Raw genomic sequence first — 21,634 nt, 5'->3', positions numbered from 1 at the left:
AATCCTCTCTTCCAATCCTACACACAAAAGAGGTGTGTTCTCGGGTTCCTTCTCGTAAATCAGCCCCGTCTACGACGTTTATGGGCTGAAAACAGAGAAAAACAGCAACTTGTCGTGATGGAAACACGCTTCGTAGGCACTTCTTCGCGAGGGAACTCGCGCATTGGGTCTTGGCGACATCTGGTACACTTGGGGCAGCCATGGGCATCACCGGCAACGTCTTCTTTATGGCTGAAATCTGCAGCAGCATCTCCTCCTTGCAAAGATTGGTCCTCCTTGCAAAGATTGGTCCTCCCCTCTGAGTGAGGGCATGTGATGCTTTTATAGCTCCTAGCCACGGGCACGAATAGCTGCTCGCGTAGAGATCGCGGCCGGTTTTTTTTTTTTTTTTTTTTTAATAATTTTTTTTTCAATTTTTTTTTGTGTTCTGCCAGAAAAAGAGAGAGAGAAAACGCTGGCTGATCTGTTGCCTTATTTATCAAATGGCTGCCCACTTATTAAGTGGGTGGCCGACGTATTTTAAAAATAGTCTGAACTTGCCCAAAAACTCAATAAAACCTTATAAGTTAAAAACAATGCTTTCACAGCACTTCCCAGGCGTCCCTGGATGCAATCACATGCACAGTTGCAATGCAGACATAGACTTCCTCGCGGGAAAGCATCTGCTTTCTCGAAAAGCAATCCCGCTTTCTCAGAAAGCATCTGTTCTTCCTCAAAGTTTCCTCTGAACCCATCTTCATTCAAGTGCTTGCTTTTTCCTTGTGCACAATTCTAACACAGTTCAGAATTTCCTCTTGACTATGGATATCCCCTTTCCGATGCACCCGTCACCCACCTTGTGACGCATCAGGAATACCCATCACCTAGTCCTTTCCTACCGAACTTACGGTACAATCTCCTTTGCGATGCTCTATGTCACCCATCCTATGACGCATCAGAGATGTCCGTTCCCGGATGGTCGAATACTTCTTCTCGATGCTCCCCGTCACCCATCCGATGTGACGCATCAGAAGTACCCGTTCCTGGTGGCCTTATAGATATTCCCATTCTTAGTGCTCCCGTCATTACTTTGACTGACGCACTAGGAATACGCTGTACTCGGATGTCTCTAGTGAGAAAAGCCCTCTCACTTAAAATTCCAATAATTCATTTAGAATTATTTTTCCTTGGTGTTCCAAGTGAGAAAACCCTCTCACTTACAAATCCAATAATTCATTTAGAATTATTTTTCTGTAAGATAAAGCCAATTTAGCAACATCCCTCTCACTTAGAAACAGTTGTCCTCAACTGTAGAGATCCAACTGAACTGCCGGGGAGAAACCGGAAAGATTCCAAATCTTGCTCAATGGTGAGTTGAGCTAGTCCTTTCTCAAAAGAGAACTTAAAAATTAAATTAAACAAAAATTCAATAATTCAATACTTACCTTACCGGTTCATGTGCTTCCTCTAGTACCTCGAGTATGTCCTTCACCTTTCATTAAAGTTACGAGCCATGTAAGAACTCGTCATTCGCGTCTTTCCGACAGATTGGAAGTTTCCTCATCCGAGAATCTGTTAACTCGATTCCACCTTCTCAATTTCGAGAAGAATAATCCTCCTAGAAATCAATCTAGGTCTATGTCCTTGCGCATAACCTTGCGCTATTAGTCCTGAGGATATTAAACCTCTTGTGTCCTCCTGCATAGGGCATGTCGAGAGCATTAAGCTCATGCGAATCTTCCTGTGGCAGACAAAGTGTGCCACCTTACCAAAGTAAGTTCTTATTCCGGGCCTTTGCTTTGGGTAGGCCAATTGTTCTGATCCAAAGTTTCGTTATCCGAGACTCTGTTAACTTGATTCCGTCTTCTCAAATTCGAGAAGAATAATCTTCCTAGAAATCAATCTAGGTATCTGTCCTTGCGCATAATCCTGCGCTGTTAGCCTAGAGGGTATTAAACCTCTTGTGTCCTCCCACATAGGGAATGCCCAAGTCATAGAGCATTAAGCTCGATGTCTTTCTTTCACAAACAGAGTTTGCGATAACATTAAAGAAGGTTTTTGTTTCGGGCTGTCGCTCAACGTAGGCGGACGATTCCAATCCGAAGATTCCTTGTGCACGGCGGCACTTCCTTCCAATCTTTTCCTCCTGCGAGTTATTACCACCAACAGTGTTTTCCAGACGCCCATTAGAGTCTCTTCCTTACAATATCATAAAAAATGATTCACCTTGCGAGCATCAATGACGCCTTGCAAAATCTCAGGCAGATAGGATTCTAGCCATAGCATTTTTTGAACGTACGTTCAAACCTCGTTCACAATAGAGCGAACCCTCTTTGATTCTCAGGGATGTTCTCTCATATGTAATTCTTACCATTTTGAAACGGTTGGTGAACTATATTCTTACGAACATAATAGTTGGAATTTATTTCAGCAGCATGTAAATGCTACTTGACCTGCTCATGGAGAAACATATATTGCAACCAAAAGTTGCTACTGTAATGGTAAAGGCACATAGCGTACTCAATGATCAACGACCATCATAAAATCTCTTCTCCGTAGAGAAACTCAAATTCCTTCTACCAAACACATCTCAAATAGAGATTCTCGTGTCGGAATATCCTTGTGCGCAAAACGGCGCTCAAGAGAGTATAACAAACTCGTCGAGCTCCTTGGCATAGGTTTGCATCTTTGTGTGTTTTCCATGTACTCAAAAGTGTACATAATACTTAAGCTGTGTTAAAAGTTTTGGTGAACCTGGGAAATTGCTTTCCCTTCGTAAGATCCTTAGAGCGAAGACGCTCAACCTGACGATCCCTTGGCTCAATCTTAGAGCAAAACCCGCTCATAAATAATCTAGGATTTTAATCCTTGGATTCCTCAAGCACATGCCGTAGTCGTCGCTTGTTCCTTTCCTCGTAAAGAGAGTTCATTCACTTGTGTGAAAAGCACTACCATATCTTCCCTTACCGGGTGGGGGATGTGGGCTTAAAGAGTATTCAAGCTTAATGAAAGCTTTTCTTTGCTTGAAAGCTCAGAATGGTTTCTTCATAATTTCCTACCCGCAGTAGCAGGTAATCTGTTCGAGAATTACCAAATACCAGATCAATAGTTGACCTTCCGACTAGTTAAGCAGACCAATTCATCTTAGAAAACAATGTTTCAATTTGATCGTGCTCTCATAAAGACTCGAGAGTGAGTAGTCCCAGTTAGACATAACCATATCTCGTGCAAAAGAGCAAACAAGCCAATGCACTTTATGATTTCTGCAAAGATGTAACTTTGATCGAGAACCTGCCCTCTCACTTAAAGTTCGAGGGTCTTTTATTCAAGAAAACAGGAGTTAGATTGAATTCCCTTACTCCAAACTTTCTATGTTCAATGGTTCCCGTCCCACTACAGGGATTTGATTCTATGTACACTAAGGTGTACACTCTCAGCTTTTATTGCTGACTCTACCATCTGCTGCAAAGTATTTTGCAGATGCGTCTACAAAATTCGGGCAAAAATCCTTTGTTGAATTTCTTCATCTTTCCTTCCTCAGAGAGGATCGAGAGTGGAGCTACCTTGGCAAGAGTGAACCACTACTTGCTTTGACTCACTCGTGTTCCTATTGGGCAAACCCATCCCAATCTTCTTGGATGCCTTCCTCAAAGTGTAGAGGAAAAAAATTTGTCGAAAAATTCAGCCTTGAATTGAATCCAAGTCTTGTTGTAAGTTCCTTGCAGAGCTTTGGTATACCACCAAGTACTTGCAATCCCCTTGAGGTGTTTAATCACATGCCTCATCTTCGACGCTTTTTCAGAAATTGCCGTTTGCAAAGGCAACTTCAAACTTGTCGAATCAAAGCGGTAGCTTTCGGGGCATCTTCCCTTCCGTCAAAAGTATCAAACTTGATTGGAAGTGTTCCTAGGTCTAGAGACCTTCTTCATATCCTTCCCGGAACGATGGGATTTCATGGCTATAGTTTTGGATTGATGTTCATGGATATTTTCTAGATTTTGAAGGATCTTGAGCATTCCGCTCCTTGGATTCTCTAGGATCTTGAACATCATGCTCTCATCGCCTTCTAAGAGAATCCCAAGTCTTGTGTCCACTTCTTGCAGAGAGAAAAAAAAAAAATCCAACTCTGCGAGCTTTTCCTTGCAGGACTTAGGATTCCGCCTGCTTACTTCTCTCTTGGCTTGTCATGGCTTCTTCCCGTATCTTTCCAGAGTCGTCCTCCTTTACAGAGAAAGAGAGGAGACCATGCTCTGATACCACTATCACAAACGGGAGCGCATAACAATATAAAATACATTCGGATAAATAGGATTTATCACTTATTACTGAAGCCAGAGGATATAGAGAGAAATAAATATAGAGAGAGATAGAGAGTGAGAAGATCGACACAATACTGGGGACCAGAAGATGGGCTGGTCCCCCCCCGTAATAGTATCTTTATTACTGAGGAGAAGTCTATACAAGCACTTGAACCGAACGTATTACCACGTTCGTTCTAGAATAAGACTTGATGGTTCCGAGAAGCCTCAGCTTCTGATTCCCAGGGCAAAACCCTATTCCAAGGAACTTCCGTTCCTTATTCCAATTCCTCGAGAATCAAGGTTCTCGCCTCTGGATCTCACCTTCCAGACTCAGGGCATGGCATCCCTGCAACTCTTTTCCAACTCTCTTTCCAGAGTCCTCTTCCCGCAGAACAACTCTGCTTTCCCGGCCACGAAGTCCTTACTTGGGAATCCCAACTTCCGGATCGCAACTTGAGAGACTACCTCTCTCCGATCCGTGGATCTTCTTCCCAAACTCGGGTACGAAACCCTTGGGCTGATCTGGCTCTAGTTCCTCAGAGCGCTTTTCTCCTGCAGAGGCTCATGCCTTCCTCTGCTCCTACTCCCTCACGAAGAGGAAGTACCCCTGCAATCAAATACTCAAAGATCATAACATGAAAAACGTTACCTTCAAAGTCTCGACGCTCGAAACGCAACTCCGTTCTTGAAAAGCAATTCCTCGGAAGAGATCTCTCCATAGAAAATCCTCTCTTCCAATCCTACACACAAAAGAGGTGTGTTCTCGGGTTCCTTCTCGTAAATCAGCCCCGTCTACGACGTTTATGGGCTGAAAACAGAGAAAAACAGCAACTTGTCGCGATGGAAACACGCTTCGTAGGCACTTCTTCGCGAGGGAACTCGCGCACTGGGTCTTGGCGACATCTGGTACACTTGGGGCAGCCATGGGCATCACCGGCAACGTCTTCTTTACGGCTGAAATCTGTAGCAGCATCTCCTCCTTGCAAAGATTGGTCCTCCCCTCTGAGTGAGGGCATGTGATGCTTTTATAGCTCCTAGCCACGGGCACGAATAGCTGCTCGCATAGAGATCGTGGCCGGTTTTTTTTTTTTTTTTTCAATTTTTTTTTCTGTTCTGCCAGAAAAAGAGAGAGAAAACGCTGGCTGATCTGTTGCCTTATTTATCAGATGGCTGCCCACTTATTAAGTGGGCGGCCAGCGTATTTTTAAAATAGTCTGAACCTGCCCAACAACTCAATAAAACCTTATAAGTTAAAAACAATGCTTTCACAACACTTCCCAGGCGTCCCTGGATGCAATCACATGCACAGTTGCAATGCAGACATAGACTTCCTCGCGGGAAAGCATCTGCTTTCCCGAAAAGCAATCCCGCTTTCTCAGAAAGCATCTGTTTTTCCTCAAAGTTTTCTCTGAACCCATCTTCATTCAAGTGCTTGCTTTTTCCTTGTGCACAATTCTAACACAGTTCGGAATTTCCTCTTGACTATGGATATCTCCTTTCCGATGCACCCGTCACCCACCTTGTGACGCATCAGGAATACCCATCACCTAGTCCTTTCCTACCGAACTTACGGTACAATCTCCTTCGCGATGCTCTATGTCACCCATCCTATGACACATCAGAGATGTCCGTTCCCGGATGGTCGAATACTTCTTCTCGATGCTCCCCGTCACCCATCCGATGTGACGCATCAAAAGTACCAGTTCTTGGTGGCCTTACAGATATTCCCGTTCTTAGTGCTCCCGTCATTACTTTGACTGACGCACTAGGAATACGCCGTACTCGGATGTCTCTAGTGAGAAAAGCCCTCTCACTTAAAATTCCAATAATTCATTTAGAATTATTTTTCCTTGGTGTTCCAAGTGAGAAAACCCTCTCACTTACAAATCCAATAATTCATTTAGAATTATTTTTCTGTAAGATAAAGCCAATTTAGCAACAGCACCTAGGGTACCCATCAAGCTTGTTTTTTCAACAAACAGAAGTTTTTTGGTGCCAACAAGTGCAGCAAAAGTGGACTGCAAATTGACCTGCGTTTTTGCAGCAGGAGGGTAGCACTCAGCTTCTGAACCCCGGATCTCGCCACCACCTAGCCGGCTTTGCATCTGGTGCATTGTCGGCGAGTATCCTCTCCGTATTCATTAGATTTCAGCCTCTACCAGTGCTGTTTTCTCTGTTTTCAGCGTTCGAAGGATGTGCACACAGAGAGAAATCTTCTCTACACCCTCTACACCGCTCCAGACCTTGCCGGGAGCGTACGAGCACCCTGAAAATCGCTGGACAGCAGCGTTTTCATCACCTCGCAGTTGCGTTTTTGGGTGGACAGCAGACACATGGTTTGTGTTTTTATAGAGGATGAAGTAACCTCCTGCCAGGACACCATCCGATGGTGGTCCGTGCAGTCTCTCAGTGACTACTGCAGTACACGGTATCTTCGTCATTGGCTTGATCATCTACGGGTGTACGATCCTTGGGAGATCCATTCATTTCAGCCATCATTCGGCGGTTGCGCACTCCAGAGGGGGTGATGACTTGTGGTTTGTAATGGACACGCCTATGCACTCATTAGAGGAATTCACACGAGATATGGCCATGCTCATGGCATATGGGATTTCGACATTCCCAGAGAGAACGCCACCATCTTGGGTGGACAGACACTTACCACTTGACCTCGACACGTCAGATCACTTGCTTACACAGGAGCATCTACATGGACTTCAGGGAGAGGATCTTAGATCTTTTCTTGGACAGGTTCATTGCTTGGATCTATAGACTGGAGCGGGACTTCAATGCCGTGGACTCTCTTGGAGAGTTTACCTACAAGATGTGGGAGATCAAGCATCACTACGCGACTACATCCAGACTCACCCGGAGCTTGGCTTGGATGGTAGTGCAATTGTTCTTCTACACTCTTGATCATTTGGATTGCTACTTTCAGAGTTGCTTACACTCACTCTCGGTTACCTTACATCAGACTCATCCCCCGACCTGGACAGTAGGCCACTCCCAGCTCATTCACATTGAGAGCCACACTGACTTGCAGTTTAGTGGCGTTGTTGGCGCGGATTCTGTTTTGGTTGACACCGGCGGATTGTAGGCATGAGATACAAGCAAGACGGCGCAGACAAATTGCTCTGGCCTTTCCTCTTCTTTGAGGATCTTCATAGTGCAGACTTCTTAGTCTGGCTTTCCTCTCATCTTGGATTACCCTACCTATTGACAGGACACCATCCAGTGGTGGTCCGTGCGGTCTCTCAGTGACTGCTGCAGCTTACGGGCAGTGCAGACTGTTTAGTGTGGCTTTCCTTGTGTTAGAGGAGTTTACGATGCAAATTACTACATCTGGCCTTCCTGGAGTTTTACACAGCTTAGCCACTTGGCTACATTGGGTTGCAGGTTCATGCATTGACATGCTTCCGTGCATTCTCATGATGGTTCTTGGGCTTCTCCATTTTCTCCAAATGGTTTGACTAGAGACACCACAAATCCTATTGGGCAGGATACTTGAAGGTCTATTGGCACTTCTTTCACGACAAGGAACTTTTCACACTCAGTTCGGGACTGTCATGCAGTACCTCACACTGTATCGGCGGAGTATAGCAGTTTGCTACACTGCTCGTGACCGCACTTTACCACGGAGATTTCTTGGCGGTCGGGACACCCCAGACTGCTGCTACACTCATGAAGTATTGTCCTTCGATGGACATTGCTGCAGACATCTTCATCATTTGCCTCACATCTTTGGCTTCATGCAGTTTGTTCAGCATCAAGTGCTGAGAGGGGGTGTTAGACTTACACCATTCTGCTGCTTCACAGGTCTAGGGCATACTTGTACGGCTAGTATGTCTCCGGGCTGGCCACCCATAGTCTAGGTTGTACCTGGTCCGGCCGCCCGAGTTTGGGGCCGGCCGCCCAATTTTGTTCGGGCACCCACATATATTTCCATATATCATTTTTCTATTGGGTTGTGGGGATTTTTATTAGGCCTTGCCCTACCTCCCCTGGGCACCTATTTATAGGGCCAGGGATGTACCCACTTCCATCATCTGGTCATTGTGTATTGGGTCTTCTGCTCATGGTAGTCATGGGGGGACTGATCGCCCCCTCTTCACCATCTCTGGCATTTGTGGTCTACTGTCTCTCTCTCTCCCCCCTCTCATGCTTCCGTACGAGCGCACTCTCACAAAATCGGCACCAAGACAGGTATAAAACAGATACATCCATTTCAAACAAATTTCAAACAATACTTGCTCAAACAGAGTTAAAAAGTATCTAACTACAAAACAACTAGAAAATTCAGACAGCTGAACTTTGAGGACGACTTGCTTGTCCTTCTGCATCAAGGTAATGGTTCGGTTCCGGATGTGGAGAGTCGCATCATTCTTGTCATGCCAAGCATGCCCAAGAGAACCTCGCAATTGCCCAACTTCATAATGTGGAAATCGGGATAGTTCACTGGAAGAGCACCAATGAGCGGTACCACTTTCTAAGTTTGCCCCGTGGCTAGCTCGGCTTCAATTTCTCCACCCTCTACATCATAATTAAAGTGCATCTGCTTCAAGAATTCTGGATGGTTGAAGTTCTCTGTAGCTCCAGGGTCAAAAAAGATAAGGGCTTTCAAGCCGTTGACTTTGCCATATGATTGACACAATTCATTTGTACTTTCAAGGTGTATGCCATAGATATCAGGGACTAGTCCAATAGCGGGTCTAGCTCTCTTAGCTGGAGGTGGCCTTGCGGATCTTTCTGTCGTGGGGGCAGAAGGTTGCTCTAAAGACATCGAGGCCCGCTCAGGACATGTAGTGAAAGTATGCCGTGTTTGAAAACATTTGAAACATCGGCCTTCTTGTAAAAGGGTTTCTCGTTGACGCTGTGTCAGACGAGGCCTTTGAGCTTGGGGTTTACGAGAATCCCGAGAATTTGTTCATTGTTGCCGAGAGTTTTGATTGGTGGCCGGAGTTGGTTCTGTGGTAAACTCCAACTTTCCCTTCATCAGTTTGTAGCCGACCGCAGCATGGTCCATAAGTTCTTGCATGGTTGAGACTTGCTTGGATAGACAATATTCCTGCGACGGTGATGGTAGTCCAATGGTGTATCGCTCGCACTGGTCCTCCAAGGAAAGGACACCGGAAGGAAACCGTCGAGTAACCTATAGTTGTTGATAGTTGACGTTTGTACTCCGCTCTATCAAGATTCCCTGCTGGAAAATTGCAAAAATCTCCGTTGGTCTCTTCTGTTCCCACGTTGGGACTCAACTTTTCTTCATCTCTCTCCAAACCAAAGGTCTTCAAGAAATCTACTCCTTTTGGTTCAAACCAATGGGCATTGTTTTTCTTTGACTATTTCTAGTCGTTAGATTGTGTTTGTGTTGAAGGCTGACCTTTGCCTTCAAAACCGCCAGAGAAATGCGAAGTGTCAAACCGGGTAACTCATTAGTGCCTGTTAGCTTGAAAAGATCATTGATTTGGAGTTCCAAACTCTACCAATGTGTATTGTTTCTATTTTCTTCTTACATGCAATCATTATACTTGACAACTGATTTAGGCTTTGACCAGCTTTACAGATGATGGTTGATGAGCATATTGGCTGATCTGTGAAATGATGCTGTCAAGATTTGGAATTCCCCACTTAAGCTATGCTCAACTTTTCACCTTTCAAGTGCTTTACAGCAATAATGCAGACAGTCGAGGTTATGCAAATGCAGGGACCTTCGGTCTCTTGGGAAGAAAGGTGAAATATGGAATCCCATGCTTAAGCTATACTCATCTTTTCTCCTTTCAAGTGCTTTATAGCAATAATGTAGACAGTGAAGGTCATGCAAATGGAGGGACCTTTGGTCTCCTGGGAAGAAAGGTAACTGGATTGAGGCAATGATTGATCTCATTGTTGTTTTCAACAGAAAGGTGAATGGAAACGGGCACTTTTGGAAGTCGATTATACTATGGGGACCTTATTTTTACAAGATAAGGACAGAATTATAATGGTATCGATTAGTACATGCATCTTTCTGCTTTTTTTACGCTTGCACATGCACCTTGACATGTGAGTTGTGATCTTCTTTACTTGCTGGTGGCTTTGATTTGTATTCTTAGCGATTCGTACTTACAATTAGTGGTAACTATTGTTTGCATTAGTCAAGGTATGTAGTGATACAATCGCCTGTGACATTTCCTCTTTAGTCAGAAACCTTTGAAGAATATAAAAGGTTCAAAGCACAGGAGTCGTCTTTGGATGACATGCTTGTGTCCGTTCGATTCAAGTAAAGGTTCTCTTGATCAAACACTCAAAATGATGTCATATTGTTTGGATCGATGAGTGTTTAGAGGACAAATAATTCTATACTAATTGCTTGCATGCATTCATTAATAGGCTTGGGGTTGTGAGTTACCATAAAGACTTGGATTTGTAACTTATTTTTACTGTTCCAAGAGTGTCTGAAGCCCCAAGTCATTTTGAACTCTTTTTTGAAGTTAAACGAGTAATATGACTTACATAGATACTAACATGAGCAGATCTGGCCAATGGGAGATCATGGCGCAGAATGCTGTAGAGAAAGACACACTTCAACATCTTCTTCAGGTATTTTACGCATAGCTAATCAGAGAACTTAATAAGGAAGTCGAGATTTTGGCTCTCTCTCTCTCTCTCAGGATGCCTGTGCGCTGCTCCCCCAGCCCCCACAGCGCTGCTTTTGCTGCTCCTGCTGCAGCCCCACTGCAGCCCCACCCGCCTGTAGCTGCTGCACTAGTGATCGGCCTGCAACCAGGTGCTGCCCCCGCCCCCATCCCCCCTTGCTGCTGCCACCCCTACACACACACACACACACATTGCACATTGCACTTTCACATTGCACATTGCACCCCTCTCGTCTATTGCACAACCCCCCCCCCCCCCCCCCCCCCCCCCCCCGCCCCCCGCCCCCCGTGCCCCACCCGCAGGTACAGCAGCAGCAGACAATCCGCCAAAAATAAAAAATCAGAAATCGCAGGACTTCAGACAATTGCAGAATTCAGGGAATTTACAGGAAATTCAGTAACTGTAGAAATTCAAAATTGTAGAATTGACAGGAAATTGCAGAAATTACATAAAACGGGGTTTTTTGTCGCTTGGTTGTATTTTGCAGAAATTGCAGGAAATGCGCCATGTATGCTTAGTGTGGAACATGTACGCATAATGTGGAAGCACTTGTGCGTGTAGGCCCATTTTTTTCCTTGTTTCTGACACCGATCAAATATGAGGAAGCAAAGTGATAACGACGACCCCTCAGAAGACGCAGTTTCAAAGTACAAAGAAGAAATGGTCGAAACCATTAACAATATCAACCGCCAACTATTAGGGACAATAAGAATGCTCGAGGATTGCGTTTCGGCCCAAGAAAGCAAAATCGCGGCAATGGGAGATCGGATGACAGCCCAATACGGAGAGATTGCATCACTTAAGAAGGAGCTCGTTGAGACACGCTCACAAATCACGCTTGAAGAAGGAGAATTGCAACCTTCAGTAATAGAAGAGCTCAACACGATCAAAGAACAAGTGCGAGCGATCAAAGAGGGGGAAGAGCAACACAAAGAAATGATGACCTCTTGGGTGGACATTATCACAAAGACTCAACAGAAGGCAGATGAGGCGGAGAAATGGATTGAGGTTGCCAAGAAGGGAAATTCAAGGAAACAACAACGTCCACACCCACCATAATTAACCTAACACTAGAAGAGGAGCAAAGAAGGCGTGTGCGCTCTCTACATGTGAGAATTTGCAGCCTTAAAGACAAAGATAATGTGGACGAAGAGGTAAAAGAACTCATGGCTTTGATGGGGGATTCATGAGCCGATGCACTCAAGAGCATGGAGAGTGGGCAACAAGAAAAATCGGAGCAAGGAGGAAACCTCGAAAGAAAGGGCACTCATCCTTGGAAGCGAAGGACTTTTTGAAGAAGAGACCAACTCTTAAGAAAACGGGCATCTTTCTCAGGGATGATCTTACCCTCTCACAGATCGCTCATATGCAGGAGGTAATGCTAGAGATTAGAGCGGCAAGGGAAAAAGGTAAGATCGCTTTTTATCGAGATGGAAGAGTGGTGGTATTGGAGCCACGCTCCACATGACAGTGTGAGACCTATGTGACCACACTCAAAGTTGCTACCTGGAATTGTAATGGATCTATGCGTCTTGATGTGGGTGCTTTTGAGGAGAGTTTTACTGGGAGAGCACCACCCAGAGGACAATCCCCCTTCTCTATTTTGGATGATGACATATGGGAATTCTCTAGAGATGGCGACATTATCATTCTAGGGGACTTCAATGCTAGGACTGCCCATCATCAGACGGTATTTTATGATACTTCAAAGGAGATGCTGAGAGAGCTGGATATTGCTGAGACGGGCCTATCCAGAATATCATAGGATGGGGAACATACTGAGTATGGACGACACTTGATAGACATGGGGACTGCACATGGATTGGCCATCTTGAATGGCCTACAGAGATTTCCCGATGCGGGAGGCTTCACATGCTTTCCACACAGACATACAGCCAGCACGGTAGATTATGTCATGGCACAGCTGAGTCTCATATCTAGTATAAAGGATCTCACAGTTGGTCGTAGACCTGTTGGGGTGGCAGTGGATCATGCTATTGTGTCGCTGACCATCTCTTTCCAATTCAATGTAGCACACATTCCACGGGTAGCAGCCCCTACTCGCTACACCTTCACGCGGGAGACGGATTCTGTATACATAGACGGGATTTACAGGCGCCTATCCATTGAGGAGCCGGGGCGACCTCTGGAGGAGCTTAATACCATACTGACACAAACATTACATAATGCAGCAGCAGAGGCATACCCACACACACAGCCTGAGCGGAGACGTCATTCTGGGAGCATGCCTCAGAACAGTTGGTATGATGAGGAATGCCGTCAGACTAGAGCTAGACTTCAGAGGGAAGTGCTTTTGGGGGACATCACACACAGACAGTCATAGATTGACTTCTGACGCCTAGTGCGGCGGAAGAAGAGGGTATTTTTGGCTCGACTAGAGTAGGATCTATACCAGCTATTCTTGAGTTAGGACTCGTGTAAGGCATGGAGGCTCTTTCTGGGGTCAGTACGCATCATCTTTGTACACAGTTTCTAAACAGCAGCCCCTTCCCGACCCCCCTGATCCATGCCCACACACATGTGCCTTTTTCACTGGTGAGATGGTGAAGAAGGCCATTGACAGGATGAGGACTTGGAGAGCATATGATCATGATGGCTTAGTGGTTGAGCATTTCATGCATGCCGGAGATCTACTAGCAGAGCTTCTAGCAGTTATGTTTAACCGTGCTATGTGTGAGGGCTTGCCTGATACTTGGAGCCTTTCTACGATCGTACCTATCTTCAAGTCAGGAGACCCTATGGAGCCTGGAAATTATCGCACTATCATGATTGGACACACATTGGCACGGTCGTATGCATCCATTCTTGAGCAGCAGCTGAGTAGATGGGCAGAGAGGGAGGGAATGCGTGCTGTTGGGCAGGCAGGGTTCAAGAGAGGTTTTTCTACTCTTGACCATATTTTGACACTCAAGCCCATCATCGAGGAAGGCAGATCCCGTGGGAGACGGATCTATTGTAGCTTTGTGGACTTCCGCAAAGCATTTGACACAGTACCCAGAGCTAGATTGATGCGCAGATTACAGGAGATGGGAGTATCCCCACATAGCTCATTTGGGGGATCATGGCACTGTACAGATCAGTAGTAGGGCATGTACGCACCTCAAAGGGTCTATCTACATCGGTTCACTCCACTATTGGGGTGAAGCAGGGATGCCCGCTCTCTCCTACTCTATTTGGTATGTATGTGGATGAGGTTTCTGACTACATTGAGAGAGATGGTGATAGAGGTGCACCGCTAGCAGGGACATGGATTCCGCTATTGTTATATGTTGATGATATTGTGTTGATCTCCGACTCTCCGGAGGGGATGCAAAACTTGGATGCTTTGCATAGGTTTGCCCATGAGAGTGGCTTGTCTGTCAACCTTGGTAAAACCAAGGTCATGTTATTTAATACCACCCCACAGTGGATCAGGAGGTCAGCGCCCGCATTCACATATGGCCAGGACACATTGGAATATACAGATGCTTACACTTACCTTGGAGTGGTTTTTAGTGGACCAACATTTTCTTTGAGGAGAGCAGCAGAGACTAGATTGACCAGAGCCCATTCGGCATTGGTGAAACTGGAGAGGATGTGTTCACAGGTTCAATTTCAGGAGCCTCGGACGAAGCTCTGGCTCCTTGACACTTTGGTGGCTTCTGTATTGCTCTATGGAGCTGAGATATGGGGGCCTTCATTGGATCATCACGGGAGAACAGGTCGTCCTGATGGATGGGGGGACATGGAGATCTCGCGGCTCATTAGAGCCAAGGCTTCAGTACCACGTGCCATTATCCGAGCAGAGCTAGCTACCCCCCCACTAGTAGTTGAGGCGCTCACCAGATCTGTTTCCTTCCTACACCGCTTGTGGGAACTTCCCAGAGACAGATACGCCCACATTGCACTTGAGTCCTCTCGACAGTTAGCCAGGCAGGGAGACATAGCATGTTGGTATGGGGAGATGACGTCATGGTTCCAGGCACATGGATTCAGTATAGACAGATTGCCCCCCTTCCAGTACTCACTGGATGCACCCTCTCTAACTCTTACACAGTCCGAGACCACCAGGCTCATCCGCCAGACCTTTCTCAGCTAGACACCAGGAGGACATGGGTACAGCCAGCATAGGAGCTGGGCACGAAGATGGCTTTCTACAGAGAGCATCTTCTCCAGCTTACGGCGGATGGTTTTGTGACGAGGCCCAGATACATGGACACCCACCTGTCTCATGGGATACGGTGTGCCATTGGCCAGATATGCACATCCTCACACCAGCTGCGGATCGAGACTGGGAGATACAGGGGAGTGCCAATAGAGGCCAGGACATGCACCCTGTGTGACATGGAGCTTGAGACAAAGTTACACTACACATGCGACTGCCCCGTCTACTACGAGATTCGAGGCCGCTTCACTGCTTGTTCAGAGAGGGCTTTGGACCACTCTCCAGAGTCATGAGGTACGAGGATCAGAGATGCCTGGGTTTGTTTCTTTAGAGCAGACATTGGACACCTAGAGGAGCTACTACCACAGCAGATCTTGTCGCCCAACACCAGAGGCATATTGATCAATCGAGCGACTGAGCTGGGGAGATCCAGACGCCCACGACTGCGGAGGACTACATAGCATCGACGGAGGCTACATCAGAGGATTCGAATCACTTTGGCCCGACATGCACGATGCCCGGTCAGACTACTTCCATGGAGGAGATTGATGAGATCCACCAACGACCGATACTGGATTTCTTGTGACTTGTGATTTAGCTATCCCAGCTAGCTGCTTAGTTCACACCTACCAAGTTTAGGATCCCATAGTACTTTTATTTTATCATTTTATTATTTTGTCATTTCATTTTTTTACTCTGACTTTGTATCAGATTCAGCACATTGTAACGCTTTGGTCTCATAGGTCATTTAGGCCTTTTGAAGACGTTAATATAACATTTCATTTCATCTCTCTCTCTCTCTCTCTCTCTCTCTCTCTCTCTCTCTCTCTCTCTCTCTCTCTCTCTCTCTCTCTCTCTCTCGCGCGCGCGCGCTCTCGCGTTACAGAGTTGAATTACTGAGTACAAGTAGATCCCTTGTATGCCAAGTATCTTGTCACCTGGGAACAGTAAAAAGTCTGTGAAGCCACCAAAAGGCATGTGCATCAAGGCGGTATGTGAGAAGAGTGCACATGAATCACTGGAGGGGAGCATGGTGCCAGCCTCCATGTAATCATCCCGTGCTTGAGGAGGGAGAGTTTTGAAGTGTGAGACCAACACCTTTGACTCTTTCACTGCTCTGAAAGAGCCGGCTGATGAATCTCATCGACTCTGCTGCGTATGAATATTGTCTGACTGGATAGTAAAGAGGCTGTGAGCAGTAGTGGATGGCTCTGCATTAAGAATATGTAATCGTCTAAGGTCTGGGATTCCACACAACCAAGAGTGTGATATTGCATCGAGTGGTTGAACTGACTACCGTGAGTCTATGCCTTGCACTTTCCTTTAACGGTGAATCTGGATATAAGAACAGGTTCCTGAGCTGCCCCCTCATGAAACAAGCGAGAACCTGGAAACTGCAAAAGCAAGGAGACTGAACCCTAAGTCTGAAAGCCGTGATGGAGGCCCATGCGCTTGTCACCAGCGTGTGACTACTATCTATCCTTTTTGTTGATTTCTTTCTTATTATCTATTTACTTTCACTTTTTGGAAACACCCCTCGGGAAATCTAACTGCCCTGCATTGCATAGCTAGTGTGGAACTGTTCAGAGGGAGTCCAGGCCTGAGGGCAAGAGAGCACTAAGGTTGGACAAGGACTATGGTTAGCCAAGTGGGGTCATTGACTAGCCAAAGTGGAATCCTTTGCTACAGAGGCTACATTTCAGTTTTGGATGTGGCCGCAGTGTACAAAGAGGGTCGGATGACCTAGAAAGATACAATGGCAATATCTCCTAAAATTTAGGGAACTGCTATTTTGGGACCTGAAAATGTGTTGGCGTCATTACCTCCGGAATGACAAAGGGAACATTTTCTTACTCTGCCGTGAAGTCAACTCGGCAACCGGTTGGGATATTTTTAGGCGGCAACCCCGAAACGGGAAAATGCTTGTAAATGTGCCAAGTGGCACATTCTGGTGCACTTGCCTCATGCAACAAGAAGTGGCGCTGAATTTGAAGAGGGGAGAGCCTCATTTTCAGTTTTTGTCACAGGTTAAGAGCTATGGAGTGCTTGCTTTCCCTCTTATGCACAGTGCGGTGCCAGGAGTGATGCCCTGTACGCTACGCACTGCCCTCTCTCTCCCATTTGGCAGTATGTTATGCCCCTCTAGTGGGCTCTTCATTTGACCAATGTACAGTTGTGTGGGTTCATGCGCGATTGCCGAGGCAAGAGCCTCTTGCACAGGTACTGGATTAGCTAGCGGCTAATCCCCCCCGCAGGTACAGGTGAATTCGGAGAGGTTTCACGCCAGAAATCTCGTCCGATTCAAAGGGCAAGTAGCCCTACAGGTGCGGGAGCTCGAGGACTTGCTAAGGATGCAACCGGCACGCGAAACGGAGCCCGAAACAGTGAATTACAGCCTGCTGTGTATTTTTGCAGGTTTAGGGTTTTGGCCCTAAACGGACCCTAATACCCCCAGGAGGTTCGGGGACGCAGTGGGACCGCTGTACAGGTGATCTGGCGCATTTTCAGGGCTGAAAACAGAGAATTCAGCGTGCTGCAGATTCTCGCCAGGTTTTGCAAAGTGTCCGTATGCGTCGGGAAAGTCATTTAATGCATGGGAATACTGACTGTGAAGGGTTCTAGTACAGTTATGCTACCGAAATCGGGCCGGAACAGTTGAAATTCAGCCAAGTTTGTGCGGGGCAGCTTGTAGGGATCCACAGCATTTATTCCCTCTTTTAAAGAATAAAGAAATACCGAAAGGGGCGCCTAAGTTAGGGGCCAATCTGGTGTCCGTCTTATCATACAGGTGCATTCTAGCATCTGTATCCCATTCCCCTCTCTTGTGTCACTATAGCGCAGGTAAAATAGACGACTAATAATGGGTGAAAGCTAAATCAAGGTTTGAAGTAAAGTCTACCGCCCTTTTTGGATTGAACAGGCCGGTTTCAGCGCTCCTCATGAGGACACGAACTGCTCATCAAACCATATGAGCATGGGGGCAGACCCATAAGCAAAGCTGGAGATTCTCAGGAGGCTGGAGGGAACACGACCGCACCTGGGATCATGACCCACACTATGAATCCATGTGTCCATTGGTAATTTTGCATCTGCCAGACATCATATGACGAAGATGATCTGATGGCTGATATGAAGTGTCCTTATGAAAGCCCAAAACTAAGAGAAAGCAATGCAGAATCTTTGGTCTAACCAATAATCAGGGTGAAGGTGCAGTAGTATACCTCAACCAAGATCGACTATGCACTCAAAAGATGAGACCAAGAACCTCCAGGAATCTGACAAAGTCCAACACCACTCTTTTGGGTCCTATGAGGCTGAGCTAATGGAAGTCCCTCCCATAACCATAGTCACCAACTTCAAACATTCTCCGAGGGGAATGTGGGATCCACACAATAGCGTTTGCCCAAAGTACTATTTGCCTGAGGACCCTACCACCTGAATAGGCTCCGGCTCCCAAGCATCTACTAAGGGCTCTGAGTCACCAAATTTAGCTGAGAGAGGCCTCTGTTTGGAGCGTCATGAAAAACATGTGGCCATAACGAGCTTGCAGTAGACTGCATGAACAGTTAAAAACCACCATCCCTCATGAAGTGGCATCTGGATTCTGCACATCACTTATGATGGCACCAAACATGTGCAATAGCATTGTCAATCTCTGCAATGCACGTGAGTGTGCCCTGGAAAATGCTGTATTAATCAGAAAGAAAATCTACATCTAGGTGTTTGGACTCTGAGTAGGCCGGAGTGATGAGGTAGCTCCGCCCTCCGAAAACACAATTAATGTGGGACCTCTCTCCTAACTGTTTGCCCTCCTAATCTCAAATATGGAGATCAGAGTTTGATGCTCAAGCTCCTTAGTTGGATCTTTGAGCGTGTGTAATTACCCACCTGTCAGATGATGCACTCGAAGATGAAAACAGTAACCGAAAGACAGCAATTTACCAGAACAAATTACACTTGCACTTTGTAAATAACACAAGAGAGGCATAGTTCCCCTCAGAAAGTATTGGCCCTCCAGTTGATTTTCCCTGGTGGTATTTCTTAGTATATTAAAATCTTGATTTTAACGAGTGTTCGTCCTATCTTGCACTTCTCTATACATCCTTACGATGGCACACTACCTTGTAATTTATAGGCTCTGTCACAAAGTGATGACATGGTGCTGGAAAGAAATGGCTGAGAGGACAAGAGAAACTGAACCCGAAGAACAGAGGAAGTCTGAACCCAAAAAGAATGGCCGAGGTGCCAAATTTGTTAAATCCTCGTTCCCACCCAACTTATCGAGCACCGGCCGAGGGGCCTAAAACCCTAAAACTCAAAAGCTCTAAGGCTGATTGCAGATTTTTGCAAATTGCATTGATATGCCACGTGGCACTATTGTACGGATTTTTGCAATTTATGTTGGCAGCTTTTGGTAGTTTTTGGCGCTAGCTTTTGGTAGCAAATGCTTTTGGGTGAAGGGCTTTTGGGGCTCTACTTTTGGCCATCCCTTGTAAGTTTATAAGGACCCTTGGGCCTCTTAACTCTATAGAGTATCTGGGCGCAGAGTCTGAGAGCAGAAGACCCTCGGGAGTTGTACTGTTGCGACTCAATAATAAAGAAATACTGGAAGGAGCGCCAGTCTTTGGGGCCAATGCATCTTGGCTCAGAACTCCGTCGTGCCGTGTCGACTCTCTCTCTCTCTCTCTCTCTCTCTCTCTCTCTCTCTCTCAAAGTTCAATGATTTTGGAGTTTTTGTTCGTGTGTTGCTCTTGATTTCTCGCTTGGAGTGTCTAAGCTTGTAACAATGGCATCAGAGCTCGGAAAGATTCTTTTCCTACAGAGGATCCGATCCCTTCTGCAGCACACATGGGTTCTCGCGGATCTGATATAGACAACACCCCTCTACTAGGAGGTGAAGAAAAGTTGAAACTTAGTGCGGGAACTAAAGAAACCAACGAAGATTTAGGTGAATTTCCGATGGGGAATTTTGCCATAGCAGAGTACAAACGTCAACTATAGGTTGAGACGTGTCTAAAAAGATTGATGAGTACTCCCAGAATCCGAAATATGTGAGGCATCTGAAGAATCACCCAATTGATAAGATTCACTCAAGATGGCAAGAGGCCATTGATTCTCCTCTCAAGACTATAAGGAAGCTGAAAAAAAGCGAAGTGCAAAAAAGAGGAAACTGTATTCGCAGAAAGAGCTGGACAGAGCTCTTGAAAAGAAGATGAACCAATTAATGAAAGGCTTGAAGCACTCTCAGAAGAAGAGGAAATTGGTGGATTTCCCCAATTATGCCGGAAATCGACTCTCGAGGTGGCAAGCAGATCCAACAAGCGTGTTCGTTTCGAGGGTGACTCAGATTTTTCTTCGTCTTCAGAGAGTTCCAAGACGTCCGTCCTGCTGCCACGATAGCAGTACGTACAGTTTCTGCTACGTCAGCACTGTCCGTACAGTTTTTGCCGTGTCAGTTGTCCGTATGTGTGTCTGGGTGGCACTGCCGCGTCATCAATTTGTGACATACCCCCCTCTTTTTAGCAACACTGACTCTTAAGTACCGACGCACTGACACGATACATCCAACACTTGTACAAAGATGACAATCACATCACTGCACATGACATCACAAAATATCACATGACAAATCAATCACATAAAAATTCATTTCAAATCTCAGACCATGACTGCCAGCACGTATTAGTAACCGCATCTAGATCCATCGTGGACCTCACTAATGCCGGATTAACCAATCCTTATTGCGACCATGTCTATAGAGATTTATGAGACCGAAATGCTGCAGTCATTTCGTCTTTCAGTTCCTGCACTCAAACAAGTCAGATGAGAGAGTACAAATCATTCATGTTCAATTTCGAGAATTCCATTTCATAAAGTCATTCAACAGAATACTGTCAGCCCAACAGTATCCCTGAAACCCAAAGGGGACATCAGTGACCTTATTCAGCAATCTGTTGACAAAGGAGCAGAGTGACTCCCCTCTTGTGCAATCCCTCTGCACCAGATTCAACCTTGTTGATATCGGGGATCTATCGGAGTAGACGATGCTCAACCGAATGCTTCAAGGTAAAGTAAATATGAGGAGTATCTGCTAGGTCCTGCTCCTCCATCCACTTCACATCTAATGCCGGATAGTTCTTGAATTTAACCAAGAACCGCCGAATCACTTTACTTTTCATCTTTCTTTCCTTGTGTGCCAAAATCTGTTCAGGAATGAGTATCTTCTCGCTCTCTTCCACTTTGGGTTGCTCATCAAGCTCCCCATCAACTAGCATCTCACCTTTGAAAGGTTTCAAGAGACTCACATGGAATGCATTGTGAATCTTCCAAGTATTGGGTAGCTTGAGTCGAAAGGAGACATTTATCTTTTCTTTAATCTGGAAAGGGCCATAATACGGCATGCTGAGCTTTGGAAAAGGCCGCTCCTTTCCCTTTCGTTTCCTTAGGCATGCCTTCTCAAAACATAAGAGCACCCAATTGTCTTCCTTTAATCGTGGTGACCCGTAAATGGTGGATAGTGGCACTCTGTCAAAACCTTTTCCCTCAATGGTGT

At 45.9% G+C, this 21,634-nt stretch overlaps 1 protein-coding gene across 11 annotated transcripts in view; it reads left to right on the top strand.

Moving 5' to 3' along the window:
* The window catches only part of LOC147423898 (uncharacterized), a 67,680-nt gene that overhangs the window by 25,794 nt on the left and 20,252 nt on the right, over positions 1 to 21,634 (top strand). For 4 of the 11 annotated variants that reach the window (XM_086501199.1, XM_086501203.1, XM_086501201.1 and 1 more), the window contains exon 2: positions 10,793 to 10,859. The exons of 1 other annotated variant lie outside the window; for it this stretch is intronic. In XM_086501199.1, the coding sequence (XP_086357325.1) occupies positions 10,793 to 10,859 (67 nt within the window). Of the gene's footprint in view, positions 1 to 9,835; positions 10,011 to 10,179; positions 10,264 to 10,792; positions 10,860 to 21,634 lie in introns of those variants that run through there. 6 more of the 11 variants (XM_086501194.1, XM_086501196.1, XM_086501202.1 and 3 more) reach the window with 4 other exon arrangements.

Source organism: Adiantum capillus-veneris, chromosome 26 (assembly GCF_014529385.1).
Source record: "Adiantum capillus-veneris isolate H3 chromosome 26, ASM1452938v2, whole genome shotgun sequence".
Taxonomy (NCBI): Eukaryota; Viridiplantae; Streptophyta; class Polypodiopsida; order Polypodiales; family Pteridaceae; genus Adiantum; species Adiantum capillus-veneris.
This window is presented reverse-complemented; position numbering and strand designations above follow the sequence as displayed.